The sequence below is a fragment of the Geotrypetes seraphini genome, chromosome 4 (genome assembly GCF_902459505.1).
Source record: "Geotrypetes seraphini chromosome 4, aGeoSer1.1, whole genome shotgun sequence".
NCBI lineage: Eukaryota > Metazoa > Chordata > Amphibia > Gymnophiona > Dermophiidae > Geotrypetes > Geotrypetes seraphini.
Genome location: NC_047087.1, coordinates 98,497,285 through 98,522,328, shown reverse-complemented (window position 1 = coordinate 98,522,328; position 25,044 = coordinate 98,497,285). Strand labels below are relative to the sequence as shown.

The 25,044-nt window shown below is 41.0% G+C and overlaps 1 protein-coding gene and 1 long non-coding RNA gene across 3 annotated transcripts in view; one reads left to right on the top strand and one right to left on the bottom strand.

Annotated features, from left to right (window-relative positions):
- PTGFRN (prostaglandin F2 receptor inhibitor) overlaps positions 1–11,332 on the top strand; it is a 268,645-nt gene extending 257,313 nt beyond the window's left edge. The window contains exon 9 of the mRNA XM_033943308.1: positions 7,303–11,332. Within this exon, the coding sequence (XP_033799199.1) occupies positions 7,303–7,472 (170 nt within the window). The 3' untranslated portion in view covers positions 7,473–11,332. The remainder of the gene's footprint in view (positions 1–7,302) is intronic.
- A 754-nt stretch (positions 11,333–12,086) lies between these two features.
- LOC117359887 overlaps positions 12,087–25,044 on the bottom strand; it is a 45,147-nt gene continuing 32,189 nt past the window's right edge. For both annotated transcript variants that reach the window (XR_004539319.1, XR_004539318.1), the window contains exon 3: positions 12,087–13,963. This is a non-coding gene — a long non-coding RNA (uncharacterized LOC117359887). The remainder of the gene's footprint in view (positions 13,964–25,044) is intronic.

The window sequence follows — 25,044 nt, the reverse complement described above, 5'->3', positions numbered from 1 at the left end:
GTCAATCAATTTGCCTTTATATATTTCACCCCACTCAGACCTCTTATCATATTTTCCCTCAGCCATCTCTTCTCCAGGCTGAAGAGCCCTATCCTCTTTAGCCTTTGCTTATATGAGGGTCCTTCCATCTCCTTAACCCCTTTGATCACCCTTCTCTGAACCTTTTCTAATTCTGCTATATCTTTTTTTGGCGTAGCAACCAGAACTGCATACATTTGCAGTCACATCATGACAATAATACAGACCCGATATAATTTTCTTTGCTTTTTTTTTTCTAATAATTTTTAACGTTCTTTTGCTTTTTGTGGTCACTGCTGCACCCTGAGAAGAAAAATGATGACATCTACAGTGGTAGTGTCTAATATTGCACCTAGCATCATGTAGATATAATTTGGGTTATTCTTCCCTGTTTGAGTAACTTTGCACTTGTCATTGTATGTACTCAAGGTCCTCCTACACTTTTTCATAGTTCGCAGGCAGTTTAACAACTTTGATTAATTTTGTGTCATCTGCAAATTTGATCGATTCATTTATTCCCATTTCTAGAAATATTGTAAATGTGTTAAAAAGCAATAGTCCAAGTACAGATTCTTGCAGTACTCCACTATTCAGCTTTCTTCATTGAGAAAACTGTATATTTAGCTCTACTCTCTATCTTTTAACTAGTTCCCAGTCTTCAACATGGCCTTAGGAGTCTCTCGTGGGGGACTTTATCAAAAGCTTTTTGTAAATCCAGATATACTGTATCAACTGGCTCACCTTTATCCACATGTTTATTCACGCCTTCAAAAAAATGTAGCAAATTGGTGAGGAATGTCGACTCAGTCTCATTAAACCATGTTTCTAGATTACTACTAGTATATCTGCAATTTCATTTCTGATTTTTTTTTTCCAATACTCATAAGAATATAAGAATTGCCACTGCTGGGTCAGACCAGTGGTCCATCGTGCCCAGCAGTCCTTAGGTCAAAGACCAGTGCCATAACTGAGTCTAGCCTTACCTGTGTATGTTCTGGTTCAGCAGGAACTTGTCTAACTTTGTCTTGAATCCCTGGAGGGTGTTTTCCCCTATAACAGCCTCCGGAAGAGCTCCTTTCTTCCCTCCCTAACCCTTATTTAGAAGTTCCTGCTGTACTATCCCTTTCCTGTAACAAATGGAGTTCTTTTCCAGCACTTGTGCCAGTTTCTTGAACCTACTATACCATGTTCATAAGCTGTCCAAGCTAAGTCCAGTTCTCTGATGACTTCATCAGTCACAGTAGGAGTATGTTTGATATCGCTTATCCTTGATTGCTGCCTCACATCTTCTTGGCATGCTGTCCACAAGTCTTTGGAGATCAACAGGTGTTGTTATGTGGAACCTGGAGTTGATTATTGCAGCTATCAGCTCATGAGACAGCCAGAAAACGCTCTTATTCTCATTACTTACCCAGATTATGGCACATCATCCCCCCATCCATTAGATCATTAGACAGGCTATGGAACTTCAGGTGTTATACCATCCAGACCAGATAATTTGCTGCTCCTTAGTTTCTCAAGTTGTCTGTTCAATCTTCTAAATTCGCTGAGATTTACAAACATATAAACATACAAACATGATGGCAGATAATGTCCAAATGGCCCATCCAGTCTGCCCATCCACAGAGATTTGTTCCAGTTCCTCCATATTATCACCTTTAAATACCATTTCTGATATGGGCAACTCCCTTACATCCTCCTTGATAAACATCAAAACTTAGAATTCATTTAGTCTCTTCCCTATGGCCTTATCTTCCCTGTGTGCCTCTTTTACTTCCTGATGTTCTAATGGTCTGATTCCTTTGCATGCTCTCTGTTTCAAATGTGCTTGAAAGAGTTTGAGTTTCTGCCTCTACAGCAGACTTCCCAAACTCTCTTTTAGCCTTCCTTATCTAACTTGCCAGTAGAGAATGACACGGTGACAAAATTCATCACCGTTCCCGTCCCCGCGGATAACCGCGGGAAACCACCTTCATGTCATTCTTTAAGGAGAGAGGGAAGAATCAGAGTATAATTGGGCACAACCACTGACCCACAAGCTTTGCTTTGAAGAATGCTGGTGTAGAAGGACTGGGGTTGAAATAGACACTAGAAAATGACATGGGATTATTTCCCGCGGTTATCCGCGGGGACGGGAACAATGATGAATTTTGTCACTGTGTCATTCTCTACTTGCCAGCACTTACGCTGGTTTCTGGGTTTTTTTCTTTTCGATTCTTTTACCATTTTTGAAAGATGTTCTCTTGGGTCTAATAGCCTCTTTGACCCCCCCCCCCCCCACACACACACCTTTTAATTGTACCAGCCATCATTTGGTTTTCCTTCCATTTTTGTTTTTAATACATTGCATACATCTAGTCTGGGCTTCCAATAAGGTATTTTTAAACATCCATGCCTAATTAAAACTCAGCATTTGCTGTTACTCCTTTAAGCCTTTTTTTTAACCATTTTACTCAGTTCATAGAAACATAGAAAAAAGCAGTAGAAAAGGGCTATAGCCCACCAAGTCTGCCCATTCCAAGTATCCCCTCCCCTGAATTTACTCCCGATCCCACGTGAGTATCCCATTTTCTCTTAAAATCCGTCACGCTGCTGGCCTTTATCACCTGGAGTGGGAGTCTGTTCCAATGATCCACTACTCTTTCGGTGAAGAAGTACTTCCTGGAGACGCCATGAAACTTCCCTCCCCTGATTTTCAGCGGATGCCCTCTGGTGGTCGAGGGTCCCATGAGCCAGAAGATATCATCTTCTGACTCGATGCGTCCCATGATGTACTTATATGTTTCAATCATATCTCCCCGTTCTCTTCTTTCCTCAAGTGAGTACAGCCGCAATTTTTTAAATCTTTCTTCATACGTGAGATTCTTGAGCCCCAAGACCATCCTGGTGGCCGTTCACTGAACCGACTCGATCCTCAGCACGTCCTTTCGGTAGTGTGGTCTCCAAAACTGAACACAGTACTCCAAGTGAGGCCTCACCATGGCTCTGTACAACGGCATCATAACTTCAGGTCTCCTGCTGACGAAACCTCTGCGGATACACCCCATCATTTGTCTTGCCCTGGAGGAAGCCTTCTCCATTTGATTGGCAACCTTCATGTCCTCACTAATGATCACCCCTAGGTCGCGTTCCGCCGTGGTCCTAACCAAGGTCTCACCATTTAGTACATAAGTTCTACGCGGGTTTCTCTTACCCAGGTGCATTATCTTGCATTTTTTAGCATTGAAGCCTAGCTGCCAAGTAGTTGACCATTGTTCCAGCAACAGTAGGTCGTGTGTCATATTATCAGGTAATAAGCTTTTGCCTACTATGTTGCAAAGTTTGGCGGCGTTGGCGAACAGTGATACCCTTCCTCTAAGTCCTTGCGTCATATCTCTTATGAATAAGTTAAATAGAATCGGGCCCAGGACCAAGCCCTGCGGTACTCCACTGATCACGTCCGATGCTTCGGATGGGGTACCGTTCACCACCACCTTCTGAAGTCTACCGCTCAGCCAATCCCCAACCCATGTAGTTAGAGTGTCTCCTAATCCTATCGATTTCAGCTTGTTCAGTAATCTTCGATGAGGGTCCCTATCAAATGCTTTACTGAAGTCCAAATATACCATGTCCAGTGACTCTCCGGCGTCCAGTTGTCTAGTAACCCAGTCAAAAAAGCTAATCAGATTAGATTGGCAGGATCTACATTACATTACATTAGAGATTTCTATTCTGCCTGTGCCTTGCGGTTCTAAGCGGATTACAAAATTGGGTGAAAACTGGACATTTCCAGGGAGTTTACATATCAGATATATAACATATGCATAACAATTTTACATAACAATAGCAATACATACAAATTAGGAAGATTATTACATAACGTTGAGGGACGGAATATTCTGGTTACAGATGGAGGTTGTTTACATGGTGATAAGGGAAGTAATATTCTGATCCCGGGTGGAGGTTGTATTTTTAGGTTTCTGAGTATGATTTTGGGGAAGGTTTGAAGAATTTGGCTAGGGGATACTATAGGGGTGGTGTTTATGAAGGGGTATGCGTGTGCGTGTAGGTTAGAATGATGGAAGGTGTTTTTTGAATAGAAGAGTTTTGATTTCTTTTCTGAAAAGTTTGATGTCTGTTGTTTTGGTCAGCAGTTTGGAGATGGTTGGGTCAATTTTCGCAGCCTGTGTTGCTAGAAGGTTGTCGTAAAGTTTCTTGCGTCGAGTACCATTGAGAGGTGGGTGTATGAATAGGCTTTGAGTTGGCTTTGTTCTGTGTGTGAGGTTGCGGTATAGACGGTTGTTAAGGTAAATTGGTGCATCTCCATGGGTTACTTTGAATAGTAGACAGTAGAATTTGAATTGTGATCTTGCTTTTATCGGAAGCCAGTGAGAGTCTAAGTATGCATTAGTGATGTGGTTAAATTTACTAAGAGAGTAGATGAGTCTGAGGGCTGTGTTCTGAATGGCCTGAAGTTGTTTTATCATGCTGTTTGGGCATGATAAGTAGAGGCTGTTGCAGTAGTCTACAATGCTAAGCACCAGGGATTGGACGATGATTCTGTATTGATCTTTGTTGAAGAATTTTCTGATTTTTCTTAGGTTTCGCATGGTGAAGAAAGCTTTTTGGATGATTTTGTGGATTTGTGTCTGCATGGTGCAGCGTCTGTCTAGTTGTATTCCCAGAATTTTGAGGGTGCTCTGTACTGGATATTTGATTGCGTTAACTTCCAGTTCTGTAAAGGATGGTAATTTTTCCTTCTCTAATAGTAGGAATTTAGTTTTGTCCGCGTTTAGCTTCAACTTATGGTTAGTCATCCAGTTTTCTACTGTTACCAGTGTTGTTGTCAGGCGTTCTGTGGAGCTGGGGTCTTGAATATCGAATGGGAGGAGGATGGTTATGTCGTCCGCGTAGCTGAATGAGGTTATATTTAGGGCATCTAGAGTTGTGCCTAAAGAAGCTATGAAGAGGTTGAAGAGTATGGGTGATAGTGGAGATCCTTGTGGTACTCCGCAGGGGTTACACCATGAGTCGGATATCAGATCTTTGGACTTAACTCTGTATGTTCTTGTTTTAAGGAAACCTTGAAACCAGTTAAGAACTCTACCTGAAATTCCTATGGCGTCTAGAATCTGAAGTAATATGGGGTGGTCAACTAAGTCGAAAGCTGCTGAGAGATCGAGTTGGATGATTAGCAGCTTGTTTCCTTTGCTGAGATGTTGTCAGGCAATATCTAGTAAGGATACTAATAGTGTTTCTGTGCTATGATTAGTTCTGAATCCTGATTGTGATGGGTGCAGAATGCGGTGGTCCTCAAGGTAGTTGGAGAGATATTGTGCAACAAGACCTTCTATTAGTTTGACGTATAGTGGGATGGAAGCGATTGGTCTATAATTTGTTGGGTTGTCTATTGGTCCTTTGAGGTCTTTCGGTATAGGAGTAATTATGATTTCGCCAAGTTCTGTTGGGAACTGACCTTCATTGAGAGTAGTTTGCAACCATAGCGTGAAATTAGCTTTGAATTTTGTGGATGCTGTAGCTAGTAGGTAGGGTGGGCAATTGTTCAGATCTAGTAACCCAGTCAAAAAAGCTAATCAGATTAGATTGGCAGGATCTACCCTGGGTGAACCCGTGTTGGTGTGGATCACGCAGTTTTTCTTCGTCTAGGATTGTGTCAAGATTCTGTTTGATCAGTGTTTCCATGAGTTTACACATTTAACTTTCAAAACTGCAATTATAATAACACAATAGGTTTCCTTAGTGTTTTAAATCCAGTCATTAACTCAAATTTGATCATGCCAAGTGGACCTCGCACCACTACCTCTCAAACCAATTCCTGCATTTGACTAGAGACTAGGAGCTAGATGTGCAAAACACGGTCATTAAGACTGTGAATTGCTGTTGGCCGATTTTTGGGCCGAGTCGGAAATAGCAGTTGATAAACCAACAAACCTCCATGCAAATTATTTGCATGGAGGTTCATTATAATCCCTATCCAATCAGTCGCTCTGAGAGCCAGTTTGGGGAAGCCCTAACAGCTGAGTGGCAGGGGAATCCCCTCAGCTATTGGGGCTCCTTTTTTTGGGGGGGGGGGGCACAGATGTGCGTGTGTTACGCACACACAATATCTGCCCCATTTTTTAAAAAAAATGCTGTTCTGCCCCCCTCCCTCTCCCCCCCTCCCGCTAGCACCCCCCTGACGATGTTGGCTCTCCCCAAAGACTCCACACACTCATGAACCAGCACTGGGAGACAACCCCCCCCAACCCGGCACCTTTGTGAGAAATTGAGAGCAGGAGAGATGCTCGGTCCCTACTGCTCCAAGGCCCACCAGTCCAAAATGGCGGGCCTTCTTTCCCCAGTGCATCATGTGATGCATAGGGAGGGAACTAAAGCCCCGATTGGCTCAGATGCCTAAGGCCCATCGGCCCTGTTTGTCTTGACTGAGCCAGTCAGGGCCTTAGGCCCCTCCCCGTGCATCACATGATGTATCAGGGAAGGCCCACTATTTTGGCCTGGCAAGCCTCAGAGCAGGAGGGACCTAGCATCCCTGCTGCTCTCAATTTCTCATAAATGTACAGGGGGGTTTGGGGGGAGGAGGTTCAGGGGAGCATCTGGTGGCAGGAGTGAGTGGGTATCACTCCTGCCTTTTTTGGGGAGAGGGAGAGGAGGGATGGTTTTGGGGGGGGCATCGGGCACGGGGAGCCTCCGTTGGCAGGATATCCCTCCTGCCATTTTTTTTTTGCACGGGGGCGGCGCTCTGTTGGCAGGAGGGGAGTGGGCATACCTTCTGCCAATTTTCACTGATGGGGGGGGGGGGTTCCTGGTGGCAGTTCATTTAGGGATGACCATCATCTGTGCCCATGGAAAAAAATGAAAAAAACAGGCAGACCTGTCAGCTTTTCAGGGTACAGTTTTCTGATCCTTGCATGCAAAGTTAGGGCATCAGTCGGATGGCTGGTTTTAATACGAATGCCCTCATTTGCTTACCTGAATCAGAGAGAGTGATCATGCAGAAAATCACACGATGAACCATTTTGTGCATGTTGGCAGAAACGATCAGTCAGTTAAATGGCCAAATTTTTTATGTAGAAGTGCTAAAAATAGACACAAAATAAACATGTAAGTGAGCTATGCATTCAATACCTGCAAGCAAACCCTTAACTCGCTTTGAATAACTGTCCAATTATCTATTTTGGGTTTTGAGGGGGGTTGTCCTTTACCTCTTAAAGGAGGAACAGAAATATTTGTTGATACAATGCTAATATCTAGTCTCCGCTTCCTTTGTTTTTCTCTTTCTTGTAGTATGGAATGCCTTCAAATACCCGCTGTTGGTTGGTATTGGCCTTGCTGCAGCTGTGGGCCTTTTGTCCTGCTTCATCGGTTACTGCAGCTCGCTCCTTTGCCGAAAAAAGAATCCTGTGCAAGAGGCAAAGCGAGAACGACGTCGGCTAATGCCAATGGAGATGGACTGAGCTCAGCGAACTGCAGAAGCACCGATACAAGATGTGAAGGAAGAGAAGAAGCACAAGCGAAGGGCAGAAAAAACAGGCGGTCCCCTGCCTGTGATGTTAGAAACCTGCCTCCTATTCATAGAAAAGGGGGGGGAAAAAATAATGAATTGCAGAAAAAGAAAGGGGGATGGGAACACGTGATATTTCTATGATGTGCTAAACTCTGAAAAGGACAGATAATGTTGAGCATAGCACAAACTGTTCACTTCAGTGGGACTTTTTAATAGAAGATTTTCAAAATAATTTAGCCTGTGATTTCAAGCAGAATTACTGTTGGGTCTTTTGTGTGTTTGCCAGAGGCAGGCTCCTTGCCTATTACGTAGTACTGCTTGCAAGGAGAAGGGTGTGCGTTATGCGAAGGGGAAGAATGGCAATCGTTGATGTTTTGTAAAACACCTGAAGCAGAATTATGCAGCATAGATGAATAAAGGTGTATGGAATGCCATGGCCATCTCTGTCCCCGGGCATGCTGTGCAGAAGGAAATCAGTGCAAAGGGGGGATTCTGTCCATCTGCAAAGTGTTTGGCGTGGGATCATTATTGCCACCACACCGGGGTGATGGTACAGGGCATTGCAGTAATTGTGGTACATACCTAGATATGGCTTCCCCATACCTTTGACACCCCCCCTTCCATCTATAACCTACACCTTTCCTTTCTGTGCATTGTCATAAATCAGACTCATATAAGATGTTGGCCATATACTCTATGACTCATTAAAGACTAAGCCATAACTTGTACAGAATTGCAGATCTGGAGGGGCCCATAGTTGCAACTTGAAGCTAATACAGTGTGAAATCTTTTGTTGTTGTTGTGAATGCACTAGCAAGGCAGGTTAAGGCATAGTGGATTTAATGTATACCCATGAGCTCTTCAGAATACATGAGCTCTGGAATGTTCATAGGAACCTGCAGTGTGGGTGTTGTGGGATGCTTGATCACTCCTGCCATAGAGAGGTCAGCTCTTCTCCTTCCCTCCCTCCCTCAGTCATCCTTACTCAGGTTAGAGGATTATTTTTGCTGAGACTTCCCAGTCATTTGGAAACGTCTGCTCTTATGTGAACATTTGTGACCTGTGCTCAGTGTGCAGCATGGCTGGTAGGGAAAAGTTTATTTTCTAAGGTGAGCAGGGGGGAGGGTGATTATTTTCCCTGATCCAACTCTTCTCCAATCCCTCTTCCTCCTCTGCAAAATGTATTCATGGGCTGACGACTGAAGATACAGTTTTATGATTTCTAATATCTCCAGCCCTCTTCCCCTGGCCAGTTGTGATTCATACATGCAACTAAAGTTCCCATTTGCTTCTTAATGAAGGCATTTGGCATTGTAGGGAACTGTCACGGTGCTGCATTGGTGTAGAGGTAGTAGGGAAGGAAGAATGCTAAAAATGTACACCAAAGCTGGAATAAAGCCTTTGTAGTTTGGTGTGATAGTGCATTGGGGGGGGGGGGGGGTGGAATGGGTCTTGTATACTGCCTTTTTGTGGTTACACAGTCAAATTAGTTTCCATATATACAGGTACTTGTTTTGTACCTGGAGTAATGGATGATGCCCAGTCACAAGGAGCAGTGCTGGGATTCAATCCCCACAACCTCAGGGTGCTGAGCCAGCAGGTCTACCACTAGGCTGCTCCTCACCTATGGGGGGGGGGGGGTTTCCCATTTAAAAGCTTTGGTATCAAATTCCTATAAATGAAATCAGACAGAAGCAAGACATAAATAGGAAAATGAATAGATTTTATCTTTGAATGGGAGAGAAAAATCAGCAAGAAACCTTCGACTCTGGAAATCTCACTTTGGTACTCTTGGAGTGCTGGGTTGGGGGAGACAGATAACTCTTGGCACATGCCACAAGAATCTCCACTGTAATGGTGATTCTTCTACCAGGACATGCCAGGTTGTTGACCTGAAACCTTTTGGAACTTGTTCCTTGTCCTCAGTGCAGCTGGAGTGGAAAGTAAAAGCCACCTCAGGCCCCAACCTCATACATTTATTTTTTAAAAGAAAATTACCACTGAAAGGGTCTTGCATAGCCAGAAATGAACATTATGGAGTGATCATCACATACCTTGGCTACAGCCCCCCAGAGTTTGTGCCTAAGGCAAAAATCCCTCTTGGTTTTAGGGTCTGTAGGTGGAACACTGGAGGTGCTTATCCTTTGTAACTGCCTTTTAAAAGATATGAGGTGCATAAAGCTCATTTGTTTTGCTAGATCAATGCATGTCCCTTTAGTGTTTCTGTCAAGTACTTCATGACTCATCTTAGTATAAGTTCTGTCCGTCTATTCTGAAGAAGACAGCTTCTGTCTTTACAGCCAACAAGCAATAAGTGCAACATGGCCCAAGCAGCCAACTATAGATAGCATTGGTACCGAGCCTGCCTTATATGGCTTGGAACAAGTTCTAAGTCTTTTCTGGATAAACAAAGCAATGTCTTTTTCCATCTTTGATGGAGGCAAAGGAGGGAGAGAAGGGATACTAGAAAACAACTAATTTACATTCCATGATAACTCTGTATTTTTTAAATTTTTTTTTTTACTATCTTTTAAAGACCTTAGGTATCATAATAAAATGTAACTGCTTGTTAAAGTATCTTCTAGGAAGACTGCAGTTTTAGAATCCTGTTTAAGCCAATAGCCAAGGATACTGCAGATCTGTACATTACTGTGAACAATTAACACCGTGCTCCCTTTTACAGAATGCACAGCTCTCTCTTCACAATGCTGTGGTTACATCAAGGGATTTTGCCAGTCTTGTTGACCATGAAGCCAAAGAGTTTGATCAGCCTAACTACAGATGCCATGATTATAGGTTTGCTTTGCTTATATTTAATAAATGGTTTCACACATATCCCATACCTTTCTGTGGCTTCCTCAGTTCTACTTAAGCTTACAGCACTGGAATTTATTCCTGGCCCCTCTGCAGTTCTCAGTGTTTCAGGGTGAAATCTGGCAACTTCTGTCGTCATTGACCACGGTTTCTGTGTGACCACTGCTGCCTTGTGTCAAATTCTGTGCACTTTTAGGTATGTGTTGCCACTACAGTGCGTTTTTGGGGGTTGTTTTTTTGTGTGTGTTTTTTTTTAAGGTTTAAGAATACTGGTAGATAAGACCAAGGAGCAATCCATACATAGGTTGCCTTTCCATGTCTTCCTTGATAGCTTATTTAAAAAAGAGGAATTAAAAAAAACAATTTTATGATGCATTTAAACTGTTGATAATTTGTAAATGGTCACTAAGGGGACAGTTCTGTAACTGGGTACTTCCATTTAGGTATCCTAAGGGTGGGTGTTAAGCTCCTATTCTATAATGAAACACAGGCACCTACATTTAAGTTCCATTATGGAATACTAAAATATTTGTAACACAGAATCAGCACACCTAACATGAAAGTGCAGGCCCTAAATGCTCTGCTCCTGTGCACATGTATATTTGCAGGATAATGCTTACACACGTATATGCAGTATGCTGCCAGAGTGCATACGTATGTGCCTATATGCTTGCATTCTAAACGTATGTGTGCAACCCAGTCGGGTTTCAGAATCTCCCCAATAAATATGCAGGAGATCTATTTGCATACACTCCCTCCATTGAATGCAGATAGATCTCATGCATATTCATCGTGGAAATCCTGAAAACTTGACTGGGTTGTGGCCCTTGATGACTGACATTGAACACCCCTGGCATAAATGCTAGCTCCTAGTTTACAGAATTGCCCTTCAGGTGTGTACTATATAAACTGTTCAGTGTTCTTTAAAAGATGAATATTATTGTTTCTTTGTAAAACCGCTTTATCCTTTAAAAAAAAAAAGAATTTTTTCTACTACTCTGTGTGTGGCTGAACTTGAAATGAGAAACATCCCTAGACTTTTTCATACATCTGAAGTGCCTGCAGAAATATTTTCAGAAGCAGCAACAGCCAGCAAAAGACAGGATTCTGTGTTTTTGTGACGCTGGAATGAAAACCATAAAGGGTTATCCACTATGATTTTCAAGCCTTCCCTTTTTAGTTCAGGGTAGAATTGCTCATCTTGGCTTTGCCATCTGAATCCCATTTTTGTAGTGCAAGCACCACATAGGGAGTCTCTTTAAGTGACCCAGGAAATGTTCTGGGAGAACTTTTAGGTACTGTGAAGTTGAATAGTCATGCGGTTGGCATAGCAACAACACTAATGCTGCTAAATTTACAGTATATTAAAGTGCTCCTCTCTTCCAAAGTAACTTTGTGAAAATGAGACCTGTGGGGCTGGGAATGTATCTCTTTGCTCCGTGACTTCCAAGTTATATTGACTTAATCAACTGCTTCAAGTGCGCTGATATGGTACAGGAAAAGGCTTGTGGTGATATGAGCTACAGCAGTGTGCTATATATGGACATGAAAATGAGGCTTGAATGTTTGGGACCAGGATGCCAGCCAGCTTTTCATGACCCACACCTGTAGATGGTTAGGATGGACCATAATGTGTATTCTACTGAATTCTTGCTAAGAATGAGCTGCTTTTTAAAGGAACAGATTCTGGACAGTCTTTTTTATATCTTGCTCTTGATAAATCATATAAATATAGTACAGTATATTTTAATAGTTTATAGTTTATTTATATTCCACATTTAAACAAGGTAGATTACAACCATACATAATTAAAATTAATAACAGCAAAACAAGACAAAAACCATCAGAAAAAGTCAAAATATTGGTTCATATAAAACATCAGCCATCATGAGTAATGAGTTTGAATACCATAGCTTTGACACTTGCTGGCTTGGTGACTAGAGATCTGTATTCAATTTGTTAGTGTGCCTTTAAAAATTTACTGAATACTAAATTGATTTAACACACACTAACCTATGAATTAATGCACGTTATGTTGATTATAGTGCAAAAGCAGAAATTCAGGAAACATTTGGGGAAAAATGAAAATGTACTGAATTTTTTTTGGGGGGGCCCTCACTGGTTACTTTTGCAATCAATCATTCTTTCCCAAGGACTGTGCCAGGTAAAAGAACAGTGCTTATACATAGGCCAGAACTAATAGAGGAGGGGAGGAAAAAGCATCCGACAACAAACCCTCCCACCAACCACAGATGGGATTAAGGTGTTCAGGCCAAACCTCATTGGCATAAAAAACCACCCCTAAAATTTCAAAACTGGCTCTGTGTGGTGCAAAATAGAGTTAAGTTGATTTTTTTCATCTATCTTTAATGATTTAATTCATAAAAGCCAAGGTGCTTTAATTAATTTAATTTAATGCTTTAATTCACAGTGGCCAGCGTTTCACATTTCTGCTGTCTCAGGGTGTAATAGCTCTGATCGACAACTGGAGAAAAAAATTTCAATGAGTATATGTAAACTTGAGCCTCTCAAAGTGTTCTCCAACAAAACTGTGTCAATTAAAAAACATACTTTTAGAATGGGACTCTCCAAAGTGTCTCCATATCTGTGTTATTTTGTTTACTTTTGCAATAACATCTCTAATCAAGATTCCCCTCATAACCCACTTGGTCTTACCTATTATTGTATGCAAAAGACAGAGTAAAAATCTATATATCAGAAAACATTCAAAATGCCCCAATCTAATTCTAATTGGAATCCTAAGTGCTTGATTTCAATATTGCTTTAGATGCATTAATTACATAGTCTATTGAGTTTTATTCAGCTGTCTGAACAATGTAATAGGTTTTGTTTCCCCATAAAATTTGTTTTTAAGGAGCACAGACTTCTCATAGTAACAGTTGACAGCAGAAATAGACCAGCTGCTCTGTCCAGGCTCCCCAGTTATTCCTATCCACGTTGCCAAGAATATATCGGAGTTACCAGGGAGAATGGCCGCCTGTGGAATATAGAGAAGCACCCTTTTCATCTAAGCCAACATTGCAGCTCTGGATCTCACAAATCTATAACTAGGGTACTGATACCCTAAATTTAGCCGCTGTCCCCCTGAAGGTGGAATGTATTTCAGGTTGGTCTAATGAACAGATTAGCCTGCCAGGCTATAGAGTTAGACCACAAATAAGGCAAGTGCCTTATAAAGTTAATTAGTTTTACTGGAAGGTTTACTGTGAGCTGCTAAATTGAAAACATATTATAGGGGCTGCGTGGCTGAGCTGGAAATGGAACAGGCCAGATTTCCTTTTGTGGCAGTCAGAAATCATGATTGTACGTGGTGGACGAAACATGCCTGAACAGAGGCATACATTTATGCTTCTCCCCCGACCCCCATCTTGTGATTTAGGTTTAATTCTGCTTTTTTCATATCCAAGCTTGAGGTGAGTTACCATCAGGCACACAAGTTATTTCTCTGCCCAAGTGGGCTTACAATCTACATTGTACATGAAGTGGCTTGCCTAAGTTCATGAAGAGTAGTGGGAGAAGCAAGATCTGAATGCTGTTTTCTCTGGTTCTCAGCCTCCTCTTCTAACAATCAACTATCTTCCACTCTATTCTTTTGCACTGCATGTTCTAAATGACCAAGGTAAAAAGATAAAACTGTAGTACATTGAAAGGATAGAATAAATTTATAGGATAGGAAGTGCATCAAGTTTAATCCATACATGCCCTTTCCAATGAAGATAATGTAAAATACAAAATAAATATACAACCAATTTAGGCCCCCCTTTTATAAAGTCCGTTAGGGTTTTTTTTATTGCCGGCCGCTACAGTAAAAGCTCCGGTGCTCATAGAACACCTATAAGCATTGGATTTTTATCACAGCGGCTGGCGATAAAAAAGCCTAACATGGCTTGATAAAAGGTGGCCTTAATTACTAGTAATAACTATTTCTGCAAAATATGTAACACAAGAACATAAAGAATTGCCATACTGGGACAGACTGAAGGTCCATCAAGCCCAGTATCCTTGTTTCCAGCGGTGGCCAACCCAGGTCATAAGTACCTGCACGATCCCAAAGAGTAAAAACTGATTTTATGCTGCTTATCCTAGGAATAAGCAGTGCATTTCTCCATCTTAATAATGACAGGGAATTTCCTATTATGAAATTATCCAAACTTTTTTAAACCCTACTAAGCTAACTGCTTTCACCACATTCCCCAGCAACGAATTATAGAGTTTAATTAAACGTTGAGTGATGAAATATTGTATTCACTTTGTTTTAAATTTACCACTTAGTAGCTTCATCACATGCCCTCTAGTCCTAGTATTTTGGGAAAGAGTAAGCAAGCAATTCACATCTACCCCTTCTACTCCATTCAGTATTTTATAGATCTCTATGATATTTCCCTGAGCCATTTCTTCTCCAGTCTGAAGAACCCTAGCTTGTCTTAGCCTGCCTTCAAAGCGAAGTCACCCCAGTCATGAATTAACAGCTACCATAAATCTGAAATGCAAGTCTAAAAGACAAAGTCTGGTGGGTTAGAATAATGTTATGCCAATTCGTTTGGTTCATTATTGTTGCTATTCTTTAAGCAGCTTTCCTGAAATAGGCTCTACATTGTCTCGTGCATCACCCCTAGAATAATCCAATTGGGTATCACTCTGAGTGAACTAATATGTGATAATCTTCCATACGGCTGCTTTCAAGGGACAATTTTAATAATTTCATCATGAAATGACATTTGTTAATTGATGCAAATGTTACTGTTCAACATATGAATTTGGGAGGTATTTTTGTCCATTGGTTTCTTCCTGCTGCTGTGGGCTTCCATCAAAGAGTGAGCCTTCATTGATTTAATAATAATAATAATTTAATAATAATTTTATCCTTATATACCGCCAAAGCTGTAGTAGTTCGAGGCGGTTTACAACAAAGAAGGGTTGGACAATCAGCGAATAGGTACAATCAGTGAATATAGATACAATTTATATAGCTAAGTAGGATACAGGTACAATATATAAAGGTGAGTAGGATAACAGAGGAAGGCATAAGAGATCTTGGGAACCAAGAGGTCGGGCATAAGAGGTCTTAGGATACAAATCGGTTAAACAGGTTTGTTTTTAATAATTTTCTGAAATTTAGGTAGGATGAGGAGCGCGAGATGATATTGCCCAGCCAATTATTTAGTTGACCTGCTTGGAAGGCAAGAGCTATGAGCCTTCATTTACATCCACCCAGAATTGCTTTCCCCTTTTTTACATCCCCTCCCAACTAACTTGGAGCTACTCACCAAAATCTGGCAATAATGGGCCTTAGGTTCCGCCAGTGGCATAGCGAGAGGAGGCAGACCACCAGGCACTGGCACCTCTTCGCCGGCATCAGAGGAAATGCTGAGATCAGCGGGATCAACAGGTTAGAGATGCTGCTGGCAGTCATCTGAAGAGGTAAGCTGGGGGGGGGGGGGAGAACACATGTGGGTAAGGAATGCAGGGGCGGCTTTGGTTGGAAGAGTGTGGTGGATGCACTGCACTGTGAGACTGGATGCCATTGCACCAGGTGCCTCCTTCCCTCAATATGCTGCTGGGTTCAGCAACTAGGGCCCCGATATTTAGCCGGTGATGATCGCCATTTTGTTGACTGCCACTGATTCAATGGTGGACCATGTTTGCTCACATCAACTCAGTCCTTTGATCGCAAAATAAATTTATGCTCACATGAACTTGGTCCTTAGAGGGAACATTGGAAGAGATAGAGGAGATATGATACAGATGTTTAAGTACCTGAAGCGTATTAATTTACAAACAAATTATTTCAGAGCTGGAGTAACGGTAAGAGGACATATGTGGTTGTGCATTAGGGCCTTAATGTGCAGAATAGCACGCACTAAATTGCTGTGTGCGCTAGCCGCTACGCCTCCTTTTGAGCAGGCGGTAGATTTTCGGCTAGCACGTGCTATAGAACGCGCTAATCCGGTGCGTGCGCTAAAATTCTTAGCGCACCTTCATAAAAGGACTTCTTAGTGTAACCCCCTCCTGTTCCCTTTCTCCTCTCATACCCCTCATCCCAGGGCAAGCATCTCTCTTTTTTCTCCATTTGTGGATTAAGCATCCTTCCCACTCTTCTCTCCTCATTTCTCTCTCTCTCTCTCTCTTTCTTTTCTCTGCTCTACCAGCGCCACTGTCCCAGCATCTTTCTCTTTTCCTCCCTCTATGACTTCAGCCTCTCTCACGCTTTATCTAATGCCTTGCCTATTATTTAACATGAATGTCAGTGTTTTTCTAATCATTATATTTGTTTCATATAATAATGACATTTCTCAGCACTTATTGAGTCTTTAATGTCTTTTCATGTTAAGTAATGGAAGGGTCAAGGGGCATAATTTTTGGTCTGCTTATGGTATCAGTTAGTCTTAATTAGGCTCAGGGGAAGGGGGGAGAGAGTATTCCTAAAACTCAGACTGGTCTAAAATCTCCTGCTCTCAAGTGGGTCACTTAGATTTCTTTTTTTGTATCTCCTTATATTTTTGTATCTCCTTATATTTTTGTATCTCCTTATCATTCCCTTTCTCAGGCAGATCACGTTGAGTCCACTTGCGGTAGTATTTTTTTCACTCGAACCCTCATTAGACTGTTTTAAGTCACTGCTTAAAACATTTCTATTTAAAGATGCCTTTGATTGAACTTGCCTCCAACTAAATAACTTCTTAGATCCGCTCTGGAGGCTGCTCTGTATGGCTATATAGCTTATCGTGTCCTCTTACTGTAGTTCCGCTCTTTATCTAGCCTCTCTTTCAACTCCCTTTCTTCTACTATTGCTATGATAGATAATATTTGTAAACCGCAGTAGATGCTTTGCAAAATGCAGTATATCAAGAGACAATAAAAACTGAAACTTGATATCTCATGAATTCTGTCCTTGTCAGTTGTATGTCCCTTATGAGCTGGGTTGTTTTTCTTGAGATGCTGCCCGTAATTGGAGGACATCAGTGACCTGTAGAGGGCACCAGAGCAACACTAATCACCTCCATCACCATATCATTCTCTTATTCTTTTCAAGTGTTTGCCCAAACAGAGGGTAATATTTGGATACATCACCTATATAAACCATTTTCTGCTTCATATGCAAGAGGAGTGCTGCAGTGTCTACCATTTAAAGCAACTTGTGTTTATATAATGCAGGAAAATAAGGCTGTTGTGCAAAACAGGTGAAAGAACGTCAGGTATCGCAGCTATTCTAATCTAATCTAATCTTTCATTTGTGAGTCTCATAAACCCATTCAAGCTCAAGGTGACAGATCAAAGAGGAAGGGGAAAGTAGTAGGGGACGGGGGCATGGAGAAGCAAAAGGAGGGACTAGAAGTAGGGGTTGCTATACAGAAACTGAAACAGTTAATTGTCAAAGAGGTGAGTCTTCAGGTTTTTTCTGAATGTGGTGTAGTTTGTTTCTTTCCTGATTGCTTCTGGTAGGTCATTCCAGGTTTTTACACCCAGATAATAATAATAATAATAACTTTATTCTTATATACCGCCAACAATCTTGCGACTTCTAGGCGGTTTACAATAAAGAGAAACTGTACATACAGCGAATTACAGAGTATAGCAGTGTACATCTGATAATGGGAACATTAATGATAATAACAACAGTTCATATGCTGCAGGGCCTTGAAGTGCCATGCGGCTTACAAAAAATTAGAAAAATTCCATAAATTGAATGGGGTATTCATAGTTTGTGATTGGGGGTTAACAGTTTACAAATTCAGTTTTGGGAATGATATTGCGAAGGGGGCTATTGTCCTGGTTCATTACCTAGGTGTTTCGAGAACAGGTACGTTTTTAGGTGTTTTCTAAATTCTCCATAGTCATTTGTGTGAGTAATTAGTTTTTCTAAGTCTTTGCCCCATAAGGCTGCTTGATACGATAGAAGTTGTTGGTGGTATCTCTTATATTTGCATCCTCTAGCCGGTGGGGAGACGAACTTCAGGTGTGTACTTCTCTCATGTCTGTTGGATGGGAATGAGAAGAGGTCTGTTATGTATTTAGGGGCTAGACCATATAATACCTTGAAGCAGAGACATCCCAGCTTGAACTTCGTGCGTGCCTCCATTGGCAGCCAGTGCAGGAGTTGGTAGGAAGGGGTTATGTGATCGGACTTCTTCAGCCCGAAGATCAGCCTGACTGCTGCGTTTTGTATCAGTTGCAGTCTTTGCATTTGCTTCTGGGAGATTGCCAGATGGGTAATGTTACAATAATCAAGGTGGCTTAGTATAAGGGATTGTACTAGAATTCTGAATGCTGGAGCATGGAAGTATGCTCTAATGGACGTAAGTTTCCAGAGAGTGAAAAATCCTTTTTTGATTAGGGAGTCCACATGGTCTTTCATGGTTAGCCCTTGGTCTAGTATTACCCCGAGAATCTTCATCGTTGGTTGAATGGGGTAATTAAGATTGTTAATGAGTAATGATTTTGTCGTATTATGTGCATGTGGCGAGGCTATAAAGAATTTAGTTTTATCTGCATTGAGCTTCAGTTTGAATTCTGTGGTCCATTGTCCCATTAGGTTTAGTGCTTCTGTTGCTATGGGGGTGATTTCGGAGGGTGACGCATTAAACGGGATAATGATTGTGAAGTCATCTGCATAACTGAATACTTTTATACCTCGCTTGGTCAGTTGCGTACCTAGTGAAGATATATAGACGTTGAAGAGTAGTGGGGATAGTGGGGACCCCTGTGGAACGCCTGATGGGTTTCTCCATGTTTTAGAGAGGTTGTGGTTGAAGCACACTTGATAGGTGCGGGTCGTAAGGAATCCTCGGAACCAGTTAAGCACCTCACCTCCGATGCCGATTGCGTCTAAACATTGTAGCAGTTTTTTGTGATCCACCAAGTCGAAGGCTGAGCTCATGTCGAATTGCATGATTAAGTTAGCATAGAGTGGAAAATTTGCTTGTAATGGAGGTATTTTGTGGATGGCAGGTTTAGTTGGATTCTGTTAAGGATTCTTTTTGATGTCGACCAAACTTTAGAGAATAATCGGATGAGAGGGGCTGCTGAGCTTCCATATAGAATCTGGTGTAGGATACATGACGTTTTGAAAATTATTCGGGATGATAATTTTCCAAACGCCATGTATCCCACATCAGATTCTATTCTGCCTTATGCCCCTCACAATTAACTCTATGCCCCCTCTATAACATTTTAATATCAGTCCAATTAAAATGATCTCCCTACCACTCTCCTCCCTGATCGATCCTGTAATAATTTATAATCGATCATCATTAGGGTTACCATATGACTCCAGAAAAAAAGAGGACAGATTGAGACATCCGGGTTTTACTTCCACTGAAAGCAATGGAAGTAAATCCTGGGTATCTCAATCTATCCTCCTTACTTCCATTGCTTTCAGTGGAAGTACAACCCGGATGTCTCAATTTGTCCTCTTTTTTCTGGAGCCATATGGTAAACCTAAACATCATGAAATTGATAGTGCATGTAACCCCTTCCCCAAAAAAGGAAAGAAAAATGTTTAGAGCCATCTAAGGGGAGATTAGCCTGTCATTGTAGCTTTACGAATTCAGAGCTGTTTGTGTCACCTTTAGAATTCTGGACAACACAGCTTTCTCTCCAGGAAAGTTAAGAACATAAGAATAGCCTTACTGGGTCAGACCAATGGTCCATCAAGCCTAGTAGCCCGTTCTCATGGTGGCCAATCCAGGTCACTAGTACCTGGCCAAAACCAAAGGTGTAGCAATATTCCATGCTATCAATACAGGGCAAGCAGTGTCTTTCTCAATAACAGACTATGGACTTTTCCTCCAGGAACTTGTCCAAACCTTTCTTAAAATCAGCTACATTTTCCGTTGTTATCACATCCTCTGGCAATGCATTCCAGAGCTTAACTATTCTCTGAGTGAAAAAAAATTTCCTCCAATTGGATTTAAAAGTATTTCCCTGTAACTTAATTGAGTGTCCCCCTAGTCTTTGTAATTTTGGATGGAGTGAAAAATCAATCCACTTGTACCCATTCTACTCCACTCAGGATTTTGTAGATTTCAATCATATCTCCCCTTAGCCGTCTCTTTTCCAAGCTGAAGAGCCCTAACCATTATAGTCTTTCCTCATACGAGAGGAGTTCCATCCCCTTTACCATCTTGGTCGCTTTGAACCTTTTCTATCACCACTATATCTTTCTTGATTTAAGGAGACCAGAACTGAACGCAATACTCCAGATGAGGTTGCACCTTGGAGCGATACAAGGGCATTATAACATCCTTAGTCTTGTTAACCATCTCTTTTTTAATAATTCCTAGCATCCTATTTGCTTTTTTGGCCGCCGCCACACATTGGGCAGAAGATTTCATCGTATTGTGTAAGATGACACCCAGATCCTTTTCTTGGGCGCTAACCCCCAAGGTGGATCATATTATTCTTCCCAATGTGCATCACTTTGCATTTGTCCACTTTAAATTGTCCATTTGGGTGCCCAGTCTTCCAATTTTCTAAGCTCAGTCTGTAATTTTTCATAATCTGCATGCGTTTTAACAACTTTGAACAGTTTAGAGTCATCTGCATATTTAATCACCTCATTCGTTGTTCCAATTTCCAGATCATTTATAAATGAGTAAATAGTACTGGTCCCAGTACAGATCCCTGCGGCACTCCACTGTTTACTCTCCTCCATTGAGAAAAATGAACATTTAACCCTACCCTCTGTTTTCTATCCGATAACCAAGTCCCAATCCACAACTGAACTTTGCCACCTATCCCATGAAACTTTAATTTTCTCAGGAGCCTCTCGGGAGGAACTTTATCAAGTGAGTCAGTTGAGCTGGGAGGTTGGTCTGTTAGTGAAAAGAGTTTTATATTTTGCTCTTATGAAATTTATCTTTTAAATTGTCACTTTGTTGATTTTTTTTTATATATATTTATTTTATTTATACAATTTTGAAATTTTGTACAAGAACAACTTTTGTTACAGAAATACAGAAAACAAATATTACAAGGAAAAAATTGCACATGAAAAAGAAATTGTCTTCCTTAGACCACAACAAGTGAGCAAAGGGTCAAGATAAGGAAATTGGGTCATTAGGGAATAGACAGGGGGTGGGTAAGCAGAGTGGGCAGACTTGATGGGCTGTAGCCCTTTTCTGCCGTCATCTTCTATGTTTCTATGTTTAAAGGGGGGAATTCCAGAAAAATATCAAAGAGACTATCAATTCAAAATATAATTAATCAAAAAGGCACACATTCTTATAATATCTGTTCTGTGACAATAAACACTTCAAGTTACCAGTCTCTTCGTAGCTACAAATGCTTTGAGCTGTTCTGGGATGAAGAAAACATATTTTACACTTAAATATTTTACCAAGCACTTACAAGGATAGGATAATAGGAACGAACCTCCCAAAGAAATTACATCTGATTTCAATGCAAGAAATAATTTCCTACGATCTTGAGTTTTAGTCACATGTGGAAAAAAAATTTGGATATTTCCAGAATACAGCTTTTGAGAATTACAAAAAAACAACCTAAAAATACTGTTCGAATACAAAAGACACCAATAAGGTTGCTCTTTCAGAGTTTTCTGTAATAATTGATTCCAATATATCCGTGATGTTTAATGGTGATTGATTTGAATTCATTTGCAAAGTCTCTGGAGCGGCTCCCATTTCTTTTTTCGTCGGTATATAGTAAATACGATTTATAGGAGGTATATTTTTAGAAGAAAAGCCCAAAACTTCAATCAAGTATTTCCTAAGCAACTCAATAGGAGACGCACTCAGAGACTTAGGAAAATTTAATAATCTCAAATTCAGTCTGCGGTTATAGTTTTCGAGGTATTCAATCTTACGATTAAGATTTACTTTTTCTTTTACAATTTCAGTTGTTAGGTCTTGTAATTTTTCAGCTTTATCTGTGACATTCTTCATCTGTATGGAGAATTCATCTCTAGTCCCAACTAGTTTCTCCCCCCAGAGCAGTAACAGTACTTACTAATGTGGAAACTTCATTTGAAGATCTGGAAATTGAAGCATTCAAAGTCTGAAGAGCTTCCCAAATGCTCTCCCTCGTTATTCGCGGGGGATACGGGCAGAGTCGGACCGCGAATGATGAAAAACCGCGATTATCCAGCTCTAACCCACCCCCACCTCCCTGCCGCCTTCCCGGCCTTAACTGGTGGTCTAGAGGGCTTTCGGGGCAGGAGCGATCTTCCTACGCTCCTGCCCCGTGCAGATCGCCATGAGGAAATGGCTACTGTGAGTTCCTGTAGTCTCTCGAGAACGCCATTTCCTCATGGCGATCTGCACGGGGCAGGAGCGTAGGAAGATCGCTCCTGCCCCAAAAGCCCGCTAGACCACCAGGTAAGGCCGGGAAGGCGGCAGGGAGGTAAAAAATGTTTTTTTTAAATTTTCCCCCTCCCCAGAAAAAAATTGCCATTATGTGAAATCACGAGTGCAGAAACCGTGAATGGGGAGGGGGCAGTGTATCTGGAGTTTACGTCTCCATTGACTTTAATGTTAAAAAAACGGGACCATGGTGGTAGGCTGCGGATAACCGAAGCGTGCGCTTAACCGATGTGCACTTAGGTGGCATTGACTGTACTTTATTTTATGTTGCTCTCTTCTTCCTCCAGGAGAGAAGTTCCTACACTGACTCTTGGTAAGCCTCACTACAAAAAGTAGTAACAGTAGGAATTTTCTCTTAGGAGAAGGTGGAGGGTTACAATAAGCAGACTGACTCCTAACCTCTGTTCAGGTTTTTAGCACTGCAGTCTAAGTAGGACCATAAAATAGGTGGTCCTTAACTAAAACTTTACTGGATAATGGTTGAAAACTGCCACTGCCTTGTTAAATTTATGTTCCACTCTTTACCTCTGTTGCATTTTTTTTAATATCATTAATTTTTAGCTGGACAGGGTACCGTGAGGTCCTTCCAAAAAGCCCTTAATTCTAAATAACTTATTGGGGTGTTTTTGGTTTTTTTTAATATTCTTTATTCATTTTTACAACTTTCAATAAGTGCAACTTAAGATATAATCACTTTACACTTTAACAACACTTAATATTCCATCAAAAACTAATATCAAATATTCCCCCCCTTGTACCATGAATTGAATTTCAGACAAGAAACATAACATATTCTTCCCCCCTCACCCTGGATGTGTATAAATAAAGGGGGGAAAAACAAACAATATTCATTCTGTACAATATTTTGTTAATGGCTCCCAAACATACTTAAACTTCTTAAAATGCCCCAGCTGTATGGCAATTACTTGTTCCATTTTAAAGATGTGGCACAACGAACTCCACCAAAAATTATAGCTCAACCTATCCCAGTTTTCCCAATTTGTCGCAATTTGTTGTATGGCAACCCCTGTCATAATAAGGAAAAGTTTGTTATTTTTAGAAGATATTTGGCTCATTGATGTACCAAATAGTACAGTATCATATGATAGTGCCACCGGATTTTCTAGTAAATTATTTACTTGTCCCCAAATGGACTTCCAAAAGCTAAGTATCATTGGACAATAGAATAGCAAATGATCTAATGTCCCTGCTTCAAGATGGCAATGCCAGCATCTATTAGACTTAGAGCTATCTAATTTTTGTAATTTTTTGCATTTTACAATAACTTATTGGTTTAAAAATGATGTTTGGGAAAAAAAAGAAGGTCCTTCTGAATATCAGCTTCCATGTTTTTAGCTACTAAATTTTGTTTCATATGTATACTCTAGATGCAAAATAATGCAGCTATCGAAATCCAAGATACTTGACTGTTATAAGTGAACCTGTGTTATATCAGGTTTATGGTATAATATGCAATAATGCATATATTTTTTTTAACCCTAGGGTTCAACGCCTAGCTGTGTTATTTATTTTAAAAAATTTATATATCGCTTCCAAATCTGGTATGTATGTATTTATTTTAAGTATTTATATACCACTTATAGCCTAAGTGGTTTACATTCAGGTACTTAAGCATTTTTCCCTATTGCACTGAGCCATCTAGGATATATGTGTGTGTGTGAAAATTGCCTGTCCTTTTTACAGGTAAAAGTATACACTGATGAGTTGAGTTTGTATGTCTGTCAGAATCTGTCTTGCTTTGACTGCCACAGATCTTTCCTGTCCCCCCTCCCTTTGAAACTACTGCCCTAGGTGACCACTTCTTCCTAATGGTTAAGCTGGCCCTGCTGTAAGGTAACTGAAGGATGTGCCCCACTGGTCACATCACTCATCCACAACAAGTTATAGTGGCAAAGCAAGATAGAGATCCAGAGAAGAAAAGCTACTGAGACCAAATTCAAACATGGAGACTGGAATTAGCTGTCAGTTTGGAGAAAAGAATTGTACTTGCCCTGGTACTGGATCCCATTAAGCATACTTTAATCAGAAAGAATGATTTACAAAAAAAAAAATCCAGTTCTTTTCCCAGCATAAGCAGTTCACTGGGACACCTTTTAGCAGTAATGTATTTGTGTCAATGCAGAATGAAATCACTTAACAATAGCTTGAATAGTCTGTTGTCTGTGCTGTTCACATTGTGGCCACCCAGGGGCACTGCCAGCTCTGCAGGGTATGTATATACCATTCTGATGTGCATAGGCTCAGACCTGTACATACATGTGTTGTGTCAACGCACAAATGCCGGGAAGCCAATAAATGGAAAGGGCATAGGCAAGATGGCAGAAAGACAGTGCCATTGTGGCATTA